The sequence below is a fragment of the Pieris napi genome, chromosome 1 (assembly GCF_905475465.1).
Source record: "Pieris napi chromosome 1, ilPieNapi1.2, whole genome shotgun sequence".
Classification (NCBI taxonomy): domain Eukaryota; kingdom Metazoa; phylum Arthropoda; class Insecta; order Lepidoptera; family Pieridae; genus Pieris; species Pieris napi.
Genome location: NC_062234.1, coordinates 1,771,276 through 1,784,575, shown reverse-complemented (window position 1 = coordinate 1,784,575; position 13,300 = coordinate 1,771,276). Strand labels below are relative to the sequence as shown.

Genomic DNA, 13,300 nt, shown 5'->3' with positions numbered 1-13,300 from the left:
CAAAATTTTCATTATGTAAAGAATTAGATGGCATATTATTCAAAAACTTTCCTAGAATGTCACGAACATACTTTGAATTACTTTTGAATAAAGTAATTAGAAATTATTATTATTTAGACCTCTCGCTCTCCCCGCGGAAGCAAGACTGCAAGCCGCAAAACAAACAAGTGCGAATGAGACATATACAAAAATTGCTAGGAATTTCCAAGTCCATTGAATATTCGTCAATTCGTATCTGCGACATTGAGCGATATGAAATATCTGGAGCAATTAGAAGCAATATCGCCGAAATAATTTATAGCAATTTATTGAACTTATTGAAATTGCTCCATTAATTGCTCCACATCGGTCCATTCGTGTCGCCGAGCAATTATTGCCCTCGTGTAAGCGCACCTTAAACGAGGGGTAAATTAGTAGAGAACTAAAAAAAAATAAACGTTACCATTCGCTCGGATATTCAGTCAAGATTGTCCTGAAAGATGAGTCTCACATAACCGGGTGTGCCCTGTAACGGCGCTGCGCAAAACGGACAAATCGCGTGAAATCCGTTCGTTCCGTGGGGAATATCTACTGTTGCCCAATATCTGAAATTCAAAGTATTTAAAAATATATAGTATATACAATAAGTTCTAGTAAAAGACTGAAATGGACAGGACACATTATGAGAGAAGACAAAGATAAAAGAAAAAAGCGACGGAATAGGTTCCTCGCTATGACAAACGAAAATAAGGAAGACAAATAAAAAGATAGGAAGATAATATAAGTAGAGCAGCTTTGGCTACGTAAAGCTAGAAATCGAGAGGAGTAGAAGCTCTTAGAAGAGGCCTATGTCCATAGAAATTGCATTTATGAATCTAATATCAAATTTTATTCATGCCTAAGGGAGCGTTCAAGTATTACGTAACGTATTGGGGGGGTGTTCCTTTTGTAAAACGTTAAGATGCGGGGCGGGGATTAAATTACGCGTTATTGTTAATATTTTTTTCGACTTACACCACATAATAGTAACTAAAGAGTCACTAGGTGGTCACGAAACGTTTTACTATACTTGGGCAGAGTAATGTACTTGGGTACTGAATAACGTTACGGCGAGTTACATGGGAGGGGGGGTCAATTATCTCCAAAAATTGCGTTACGTAATACTTGAACGCTCCCTGATAGCACGAATGTTTATTATTACTTGATTATTTATCAATAATTTAAACTTAATATAAAGAAACTCACTTGACTGTCCTTTCCGAAGCCATGTGTCCGCAGGGGTTGAACGCATAGGTGGGCGGACCGGAGTCAACGTAAAAGGCGGGCTCGATTCCCATACAAACACGCACTACGGATCCAGCTGTTAGGCACATAGGGCAACGACGCACGCCCGTCTCACTACCTTCCGCACCCCAGGAGTGCTCGCCTAAGGAAGATTAGAAAAATATTAGGCATCTTTGATTGCCTACTCCTGATATCGAAATTGTATTCGCTTTTACAACAAACTCCCAAGCGAAATTAGAGAATTATGACTGAATAAATTCAAACGTAAATTAATCAATAAAGCTTTTTATAAATTTGACCAATACTTAAATGATCCTAATCCCTGGGATTAATTTGCTTGAGTTCAAACAATTTCTACATTCGAATATTTAGAACATAAGTTTAACAATTACTCATAAATGACTTGACTTCTTATTATGACATTTGCATGCCTGTTTATGTATGGCTGATTGTGCGGACTTTTCTTGTTGTTCGATTTTTTATTTATCTTGTACCACTATCATGGCAAATAAAGGATTTATTTATTTATGAATCAAAACTTAGCGATTAAAAAGAGTAGCTAGTTATATAGTTTCTTGCCAGTTAAAAAATTGTTTTAAAGCATTGTTTTGGTAGGAGAATAATGAAATATTCCAATAAAAGTCTGTATTTCATTTCATAATTAGAATATTACCGAATGAGATTATATTAATATTATATATTTCTAGATTACACGTTTATATGCCGGGTGACTATACCTTGAACATGTCCACAATTAAGGTATACATAGGGCTGGTTCAGGTCTTGATGAGCAGTAGACAGCTTCCTCGGTATGACCAGTGTATTTAGACCCACGGGACATTGTGGCCTACCCGCGTTTAGTTCATCCACAAGTGCTTCTAGATCGCGTTTTGTCTGAAATATTGGAAATTATTAGAAATACAGTCAAAATCTGTTATCGACATCGAAGGGACTACTCATATTTGGTCGTAAAAACCGATAGTCGTAACAGCCGATGACGTTATTAAGTACCTAATACATATAATTCAGCCGGGACCTTTGATTTTGGTCAATATAACCGGTATGTTGTTCTAAATGATGTCGTTGTAAACGGTTTTGAAATAAAATAAAATATGTTTATTATGGAATATAAGATACAGGTATCACTTATTCCGCGTCATTACATTATTAATGCCTACTCATCGGCAAAGAAGACAGAGGGTGTAGGCCGAGAGAAAAAGGCGGCGTAAAAAACTCTCGGTACTCTTTTAAAATAGCAAAGCATCAAACAACGCTGTATTATTATAATAAATTTTACTATTTCTCCACTACAATATTACATCAGTTCATTTATAAAAAAACAATGTACATTTACACCTTCCTGAAAAGGTAGTCTATCAAATGGAGAAACTATATAAAAATCCGTTCGGTATTGAGTTCGCGTTCATACAGATAAACAGACAATATGTAGACGCAGGTTCTCGGATCTATACGGGTCAACGTTTTATACATACATGTGTTACAACACCCACTACTTCCAACCATAGGGCTACAATTAATAGTTAGGGATACCAGGAGGCGAACATTTATTTATTTATTTATTAACAGCTCAATGGCCAAACTTAGACTAAAAACAATAAAATACAATTAAGATTTACAAAATTTACAGTACAGGGTAGCATTACCCTCTTATCCCCTCCAGGTACACTCTGAAACCACAGTATACCACCCTCATAAGCTTCCCAAACAGGTCGCTCTCCGGTGAAGAGTCGAGAAACCCATTAAGCAGTGAAAGTAACCGGGGAATGGGCGCTTGTTGTCGCTGGACAGTGCGAGCCGAACGCACAGCGAAAAGGTTATGTTTCCGGCAGCGGCAATATTTGTCCGGAACGTATAGCCTCATGATCTCTCCCAGCGAGTATTCGCTTTCGGTTTCATTCTTAATTACACTCAAACCAAACCTGACCACCGAAAAATCCCTACGAAGCTCTAATGAATTATACCCTAACACCCCCATCAAGAACTTAGTAGGGTAGAACATACTAAACAACGAGGCAATTCAATAGAAATGTTCTCACCGGTGAGTTTTTCAGTCCTTCAGCACTTCTCCATAAAAGTGTTGCACCGCATAAGTCTATCATAGTTCCATCCCGCAGTACATTTGTTTCTTCCTGACACGGTAGTCCCTGAAGCATTTCATTAATATGATTAATACAGAATATATTTATTAAGAATTAATCATTATTTTATGTTTGTTAAATAATTACGTTAAATGTTACCTGGCTATAATACTATACGCAATCAAAAGTATAATTTATATGCCATAATTTGTGCTTTTATAAAAAGATAATGTAACAAGTGCTTTAACTAAAACTACTAAACATTATAATTAATATTAATTTGAAATATTTTAATAACGTGTAATTATAACTTTTAAGAAAAATTTGCACGCCATTCTTGCAAACACATATTCTTGGACAATGGACTTTATTTCAGTGAACATTTAACATTCGCACGAACTGTGAAGGAAAGCATCGTGAGGAAACCGGTTTGCCTTAGACTCAAAAGTTGACGGCGTGTGTCAGGCATAAAAGTCTGATCATCTACTTGACTATGCGATTGACAAATGATCATGAACCAAGTACAGAAATCTGAGGCCCAGTCGCCAGACCTAAAAAGGTTGTAGCGCCACTGATTTATTTACTTTATATACCTTTTGCTGAGCAGATCGGCTCTCCCTAAGCGAAAAGACAGCTCCGCCGACTGAAGTTTCACGCCACGGGCCACAGGTGGCGTTGCCCCCGCAGAAATCGCCTCTGGGGTGCATTATAAGCACGCCATTCGTCGTCAAACCGTCTATTTCGTGATTCTCCGACCATTTTGTTGCTTTTTCCTGAAATTGTAGACACAGAAATCTTTAAAAAAAATCGTAGAAAATTTTACTAAAGTAATCTGTGAACAGGCTGACGTTTTTGAAATATGGAATATTTGTTATCATATTTAATAGCACATACAATATCGACAGATAAAAATATAATTGTTCACTCGATTTGTATTTAATTAAAAAGTTATTTATACGTGATGTATTTTATTTGTTTTTAATTTAACCTTATAATATCTTTGATTTTATGTCAAGCAACGAACAACCTTACCACTAATAAGCAATAACTATATTCTACCAGAAATTATCAGGCGACCGACCGGGGAATTGCAATTCCTTGTTTAATTCTTGGACTTTGACATAAACTAACTAATTACTTTAATGAACTTGACAATTTCCTTTTATAGTTGGATAGCCAATTAACAAACAACTATTATTTATTTTAGATCACACATTCACCGACAATTTTATAATTTCTATTCAACCCAACATCTGCCAGAAATAGTGAATTTACAGATACACGAACGGATATCGAGGGTTATAAATTGTGAATTATGTGCGTTGATTTTAGATAAATTTTTTGGAAATTAATAAAATTTTGTTACCACATAATGTCATGGGATATATTTAACGAAAACTGTATTAAAATTATCTTAAATTCCGAGAAGACAAGAACGATCTTTTAAAGATAATTTTATTTGTCATACATTTTGGTACGGTTTTCGTATCGGTTCTTATTTTACGTTTTAGACCAGTCATTATAGACATTCGAAATCGAAAATTTGATAATAATTCCAAAAGTTTTCAAACTTCGGTCAAGTGAATGGTACATTGGGACGACAATAAATCTCATTTTGCAACCTTGTCCGCAGTCCGGAACATTGTTAAAATTGCAATTAAATTAATTTTTGCTGTATGGTCGTGAAAAAAATTCCAAAAGTTCTGCAAACTTGGGGAAGTTTTCGATATAATATTTCATATCACGTATAAAATTTGCAACCAACCTAAGTATACGGAACATTTTTTGTTATTTATTTTATTTTCGATATATCTGTCAAATTTGCAGAACTTTTGGAACGTTTTCCTTTAGTTTAATAAAGAAAAACATTAATTTTTAATAACAAAAAATGTTCCGTACACTTAGGTTGGTTGCAAATTTTATACGTGATATGAAATATTATATCGAAAACTTCCCCAAGTTTGCAGAACTTTTGGAATTTTTTTCACGACCAAAACTTATTTTTAACAATGTTCCGGACCGCAGAGCAGGTTGCAAAATTTTATAGTTTGTTTTAATACCACTCCCGACCTTACATCAAAATTTGAAAACTTTTGGAATTATAATGAATTAATTGTCTTGACTGACTGGACTATTTATTATAAACGCATCAAGAAATGATTTCTCGCACTTCAATCTGACGTCGTTTTTATATGATTATTTTTCCGACCCAAATATCGGCCAATAGAATTGCACCATTCGACGTCACGTGGTACAACCTACATGGTATTATACTGATAATTTTTTGTGAAAATTTTCTCTGGTCGTTGCTTCAAGAAAAGTATTAAGTAGTTGTTTTATATATTGGCCGACATTTGGGTCGGAAAAATAATCCCCCGAATACCACACGAGCTTCAAAATGCTCTTGTGGTATTATAACTGAAAATTACGTTCTATTAGATGCCTAAATGAAGACATTACATCAGTACAGACATATTAGTATGAAGACTAGACTGAAAATTACTTCTCATTACTTCCTGTGGTGTTCAATAAAATTCCTTAATTTCCCATTAAGTTGTAGTATTCCTATTGATTCAATCGACCCGAAGTAAAACCACGAGGGAACCAACCCCGATTACAATTGCGGTTTGCAATGATACTTCAAACCACTTCCTGTTTCGGCCCAGTTGGATATCTCATTTTCAAGGGACTCAGTCTTATAATTGGATTAAGTGATCCTTTATCATGACATGTTTTGTATTTTAAAATCAACCGTAACCGTGAGGGAGTAACCATATGTAAACCTTATTTAAAGGCCGGCAACGCACTCGCGAGCCCACTGGTATTGAGAGTGTCAAAGTGAAAATTTTTTATTCATATAGGTAACACAATGTACACTTATGAACGTCAAATGAGAAATATTAAATGCTTCTAATTTTACATTTACTGCCTGTTCAAGGGCGTAGAACAGAAGAGAAGAACTGGCAATAAACTCTCCGCCACTCTTTTTAATCGCCAAGGTTTTTGTTTCAGACTATGTTTGTAAGTGTTCCACATGACTTCTTAAGTAATTATAATAATAATAAAATAAATTTAAAACAAAGATTTGTCCTCTAAAGAGAAATGACAGAAGTTCCCCTCCGTGTTGCTACCCTCCCTACTCACATACATTTTCTTAAACAACGGTGGTTTAAATTGAATCAAATTTCACTTAAGATTGTGACCAAGTTATTATAACATTATCCTCTATACATACCCCAAGGAAGATATTTCTTGACGAGTCGAAACCGGCGGCGAAAATGCGACAATTGTTGACATCATCGCGGTCGGCTATGATGCGACACGCGAAGCGGGATATGGTGCTCTGCAATACTTTTGTATCACCTGTCTTATCGCCAGCTACTGTGTCCATGACGACAAAGTCGATCGGAGATTCCGACGACCGGCCAATCTGAAAAAAAAATTATACGGTTTTAAAAAAAAAATCAATGGCGCTACAACCTCTTTAGGTCTTGGCCTTAGATTTCTGAATCTGTTTCATGATCGTTTTTGAATCTAATAGGCAAGTAGGTGATCAGCCTTCAGTGTCAGACAGACGCCGTCGACTTTTTGGGTCTAAGATATGTCGGTTTTCTCACGATGTATTCCTTCACCGTTCGAGCAAATGTTAAATGTGTACATAGAAAGAAAGTCCATTGGTGCACAGCCGGGGATCGAATCTACGACCTCAGGTATAAGAGTCGCACGCTGAAGCCACTAGGACAACACTGGTACATGGATATATGATACTTGAACACAAACTAACTGTTGTGGTCTCTGACAGACCAGCGCTGTGGAACACGTCTGCTCCGCACCATAATGCTGAACCAGGGCCAGTTACAACCACAACGCACACACATTCCACACTTACAATGTACCTTATTCGTTTTTTTTCTTTCCATAATTTTTTGTTATTTTTCTTTTTTGATTATTATTATTTTGTGTGTTTCGTTAGTAATAAATGTTGTGTCTATGACTAAATAAAAAAATAACAACCAACGTCAACGAGAAATGGTGCGCAGTGTACTTAATAAATTTAAAACTACAGGATAAATTAATAGAGAAATAAGAAAGAAAGCAAAAATTATTGATGCACTATCCCACTAGGGAATAAAATTACTTGGAAATAGGCGGGCTTGACGCTCGCATTAACAATGACAGGTGAATATACTGGGTAACAAGAAAAGGCCCACCAGGGAACCGAAAGAGAGGTTGCTCTCTTGCAATCTCAAATAAGTTGGTGGGGAAGATTGGCACAGAAATACTTAAAATTGAAAGAGATTTAGCCGGAGGCTTTTACTCTTTAAAATACTCTTGATACAGCTAGTTTAGTATAAAAGTAGGTATTTGTGTATCTTTTGTATAGTATCATGATATTAATATATACCGCCCATGGATACTCGGAATGCCAGGTTGCACGTGCGAGAAGAGCTTTAGATAATGAGAGTCAAATATTATCCATAATGTAGGAGACGCTCCCCTTGAAATGATTTCTCAATTTCACGACACGTGACTTCCATATTCCCAGAGCGGTTGTGATAAATGTGTTTACAATGTTATATGCAATGGAAAAACCAACAATATACAAAATCTTGAATTTTTAATATTAAGTAGCCATCCCAAAATGTAGCCATAACATTTAAAGTATTACTTAGAAATATGTATTATAATTTAACGAAGAAACTCGGATCGATTTCAAAAATTCTTTCACCCATAATCCTAAAGAATATAGACAATATTTATTTACAAAATAAAAGTAAGTTTAATCCAAAACTATATTTATTTTTATATAATAGGGGTGCCCCCCTATTATATTAGGTCCTTACATATGAAATTGGCGTTTTGTATGGGAGGAACAAAAAGTCGAATATTTTTAAATATAATATATTTAATTAATCAAAGTATGAACCATTGTTTTCTATACCCTTTTGCCATCTTATAGGTAGTTCATTGATCCCTTTACTAAAAAAACCAGTCGGACGGGAATCAATAAAATCTGTGAAGGCGATTTGGACTGCCCCATCAGAGTTAAATTTTTTCCCTTGCAAGAAGTTGTCCAAATTTCGAAAAAAAATGGTAATCTGTTGGAGCAAGGTCCGGGGATTACGGAGGATGTCTTAGACATTCCAATTAAAGCTCTTCTAATTTGGTAGCCGTCTGTTGTGCAGTGTGTGGTCTAGCGTTGTCGTGAAGTAGCAGTGGCGTGGAGCGATTGACTAGCCTAGGTTGTTTAGCCGCTAGCTTTTCCATCATGGTTTACAATTGCTGACAATAGACATCAGCCGTAATAGTCTGGCCAGATTTGAGAAAACTGCAATGAACAATACCGGCACTAGTCCACCAAACGCTTACCAGTAACTTTTTTGGAGTTAATTTTCGCTTGGGGCAGGATTAGGCTGGCTGGCCAGGATCCAACCATTGTGCTGAGCGCTTCCGATTATCGTAAAGAATCCATTTTTCATCACAGGTAATGATTCGGTTTAAAATACCTTCATTATTGTGCCGGTTCAGTAATGTAACGCAGCAGTCGACGCGCTTTTGCCGGTTTGCTTCAGTCAATTCGGGAGCTACCCATCTTTCAAGCTTTTTAATCTTCCCAATTTGCTTCAAGTGAATTAAAACAGTTTTATCACTAACACAGCAGCCTGCAGCTAACTCGGACGTGGTTTGCGATGTATCCGCTTCCACAATAGCCTTCAATACTTCATTATCAACTTGGGTCTCAGGCCGTCCACGGGGCTTGTTCTGCAGGTCGAAATTTCCAGAACGAAAATGTTGGAACCAAAAACGAACTGTGTTTTCTTTTGCAACATGACCGCCATACACATCATTCATCCTTCGAGTCGTTTCCGCAGCACTAGTGCCACGGCGGAACTCGTACTCGTAAATAATGCAATACTTTAAGTTTTCCATTTTGTAAAATGAGTGACGCAAACAGAAAAAAACAGAAGAAAAAAGCAAATGAATGACGGTCATCGAAGCACAAATACATGAGTAAATAGCTGTACAAATTTTGATTTGGAATTCTTAACCAAAGAGGAGATATTTGAGGTCAAAGTAGACAAAACGTAAAACGCCAATTTCATATGTAAGGACCTAATATATAGACCCACATATTTTGCCGTGTAATGCCGGCTTATAGAATAGCACCTACCCATCTCTACCCGTGGGTGTCGTAAAAGGTGACTAAGGGATTGTTAAGGCGTAGGGCAGTGACGACCCCATCACCCTCTGGTGGGATAATTGAACAACTACTTCCACCAGTGCAGTCAGTTAGTCCAAGTAGTGGGAGTGTCATGCTGCATTAGCACTATTAGCAGCCTATAAGTCTAACGCTTCATTGCTTTTAGGGGCCCCTTCTTTTATAATAAAATTTCCCAATCTATGGATTTTGAGATAGTCAAACGTATCTGGATGATACAAACTCACAAATCTCATACAAATTACGCTATCTGAATTGGATATCGTATTTACAGAGACCTTACTTATCTTGGCATCACTCTGAGGTGCCAAAAACTAACACAGACAGCGCCTCCTTATAACAACTCTTAGCTATACTCTTAAAAACATGGGCACACACACACATTCACACATACTTAATGTCTTATACTTACTACTACCTACTTTTTCTCAAAAAACTGTTTTAAATATGTACCACGTAATAATTGTTATCTAGTTACCCACAACACAGGGACTCCCTGGTGTGGGGACTAGCGATAGATGAATTTTGTCACAACCTATTTATCATGAATTATTATTATTATTAAGTTTTTTTTTTTAATTTCTTTATTTTACAAAAAAATATAATACAATAATAATAAGTTACATTAGAAAACCGCTGTGGTTTGTATTGATGTAACCATAGCAGTCTTGTTTAGGAGTGACAAATGCATATAAAAGTAGTTTTTTAATTTACTGTTTTAAGTAAAATAGTGATACGCAAGTAAACAACAACAACAAGACACATGGTAAAATTGGAATTTTATTATCATCCATATCAAGGGGTTGACATTGACATTCCTCGACTTGCAATCTGACATTCGTCAGTCAAGGTATCTAACTTAGATTCAAATATTTAAAGAATTTAAACACATTTCGTTATGCTCCGATGAACATTTCTATCAAATATTCAAGATGCAATATTCAAGGTCGTCCACAAATAATTTGATAAAGTAAGCAATTGGCTCAGATGGCCGACGAGTGTGAAGGTTACATTGCGTCACACGTTTCCGCTGAGCGAATGCACCGCTCTAATAGTTTCCCGGGGAAACGAGCCTTTTACATCTAAACTGTAAGGGATATTAAAGTTCCGTCCGTCCGAAAGTCCGTCTCAATTACATACAAAGTTCCGAAGCCTATGGGATACTTTAAACTGGCTTTAAGTATTCTTATGTAGGGTAATTTCTAGAGCAGTGTTTCCCAACCATTTTTATGCCATGCCCAACCTTAGCTTACCTAAAATTCCTATATCCCCCCTATGTAACATACATCATTTATATATTAAGAAATTTAAATTATCGGTTTTACGAAATCACTAAGAAATTGTTAACGAAATAGTAAGTGAATTTTCAAAACAATAAAAAAGGTAAAATTCAAATTCCAAATAATTTTAATAAAGATTTTTCTATAGTAATTTAGTAAGACACTTGCACTTAATGGTTGCTGCGCAGAGATTTTATATTGGGTTCCAATTTAGTTAGCTTCAGTCTCAAGTCTCCACGTTGTTATATCCAGCTGATGAGCGCCACCCATGATTTGAGAACTGGCAGTAAATGTAAAATTAGAAGCATTTAATATAATATTTCTTTTTTAACGTCCATAAGTGTACATTGTGTTACCTATATGAATACATGAGTTGACTTGACTTAACAATAAAATTGTCCCCCTATGGGGCGTGGGCCCCACGTTGGGAAATACTGGTCTAGAGTAAGATCTTATTTTGAGTGTGCCCATCTCACTTAATAAGGTGAGTTTTCTGCCCTGTATAATAAATCGACAATAATTAATGTACATCAGTAATGACAACAAGATAAAAATAGCTCACTGGACTCTGTAGACTAAAGGACCATTAATTACCATTAAATAGACTCGAAAATAATTTCATAAGGAACCAACTTCATAATTTATTCTTTGCAATTCTCAAAGAAAAGTGCTTGCATTTACATTAAATATGGAATAATTACACGAATTCGCATTTCTTTAGGCTGACATTACCAACTGTTTTGCAAAAGTCGAAAGCTTATTCAAACAACTTTTCTGAAGGAAGCTTTCGTTCTCCTGCAGAAATATGTTTATATTCCATTCGAAACATTTTTCTGGGACGCTTCAGAGTTCCGACAGTATGTGCGCAAGGCAAAAAGTGGGAATAATCTTAATAATTAGAAAAACAATGTCTGCTAAATTAGTTCATGAACTGTCGATAGCGAATTTATTACATTATTTATTTAACTCCATGTTTTGAGTGCTTTTCAGCGAGAGACAGTAGCATCAAGTTGACAGATTTATGATTCTACTGAAATATTACGCCATCCATTGCCTTGTATTGGTATTTGCAATATTCCGATGCATTCTTGCATAAATTCCTAATACTATTTAAATGCGTAGTACCACACCAAAGACACAACCAATATTTTTTTATGTCACAGACATTTCAGACTTAAGTCAAGACGAGGACAAATAAAAGACTAATCAAAGTTTCTGTCTGTAACATCCAAAAGGAGAAAGATGTCATTCTAGTAGTACTCCTATTTCTTATTTTATTACTTCGTTATCGATCTAATTAATATATGTACTACCCAAGTGAGTACTTTAGAACCAACGAAATGGACGGAAAGGAAAGAAAGAGGCTGGAAATATTAGGAAAAATTACCGTGAAATATAGAAATATCCGATCTAAAATCATAAAATAGCTTTATTAGTAGATTTCGTAACACCATATTATCTACCAGGAGATTTGCAAGGCTACCTTCAAGAGTACAAGACATGGTCACCACCAAGCGTAACGGATAGTTAAGGTCTTTTATCTATTCCGGTTTTTTATTGCGTACAATAAAACATAAACATGATTAATATATGAAAGAATTAACATATGCAGACCTTACAATTTAGCATATTATAATTAGACTACTAATTATTCGATAACAAACGCTACTAACTATAATAAGTAGTTTAATTTCGAAACTCGAACACATTTCCTAGGCCAGAATGTGCGTGGCAGGGCTCGAACAATCTTGGTATTTCGGATCTCCTATCCGATTAAAGGATTCTGTTATCACTTTCTTAGGTTATTTTGCTATCGTCTTTTTGTATCGACCTTTTGTATTAGGGAGCGTTCAAGTATTACGTAACGTATTTTGGGAGGGGGGGGGCTCCTTTTGTAAAACGTTACGATGCGGGGCGGGGATTAAATTACGCGTTATTGTTAATATTTTTTTCGACTTACACCACATAATAGTAACTAAAGAGTCACTAGGTGGTCACGAAACGATTTACTGTACTTGGGTACTGAAAAACGTTACGGCGAGTGACAGGGGGGGGGGGGGCAATTATCTCCAAAAATTGCGTTACGTAATACTTGAACGCTCCCTTACTTATGTTTGTAAATTACAAACATTATGTTTGTGCCATCCGCACCTATTATCGTAGCCACACATTGGTGTTAATTTGTATAACTTGTTACTTTCTTTTCTTAAATGTGGCTTTCTTGGTACGGCCATAAATTAATTAGGTTTAATTAATTTTATTTTTTATATGCCTTTTATTAATTCTTAGAAGCATTTAATATGTCATATATTTCTTCTTTGACATTTATAAGTGTACATTGTGTTACCTATTTTGACTTTTTAATATATGAACACACTAATCAAATGTAAAGTTTTTTCAATTCCATTATTGTCTCTACACATTTTTATTTAAACTAC

General features: G+C 35.7%; 1 protein-coding gene across 2 annotated transcripts in view; it reads right to left on the bottom strand.

Annotated features, from left to right (window-relative positions):
• Positions 1 to 13,300, bottom strand: part of LOC125054649 (protein pellino) — a 74,048-nt gene that overhangs the window by 3,335 nt on the left and 57,413 nt on the right. For both annotated transcript variants that reach the window (XM_047656665.1, XM_047656670.1), the window contains exons 4-9: positions 6,598 to 6,792; positions 3,956 to 4,135; positions 3,321 to 3,428; positions 2,001 to 2,157; positions 1,225 to 1,405; positions 443 to 584 (exon numbers count right to left, since the gene is read on the bottom strand). In XM_047656665.1, the coding sequence (XP_047512621.1) occupies positions 458 to 584; positions 1,225 to 1,405; positions 2,001 to 2,157; positions 3,321 to 3,428; positions 3,956 to 4,135; positions 6,598 to 6,792 (948 nt within the window). In that variant the 3' untranslated portion in view covers positions 443 to 457. The remainder of the gene's footprint in view (positions 1 to 442; positions 585 to 1,224; positions 1,406 to 2,000; positions 2,158 to 3,320; positions 3,429 to 3,955; positions 4,136 to 6,597; positions 6,793 to 13,300) is intronic.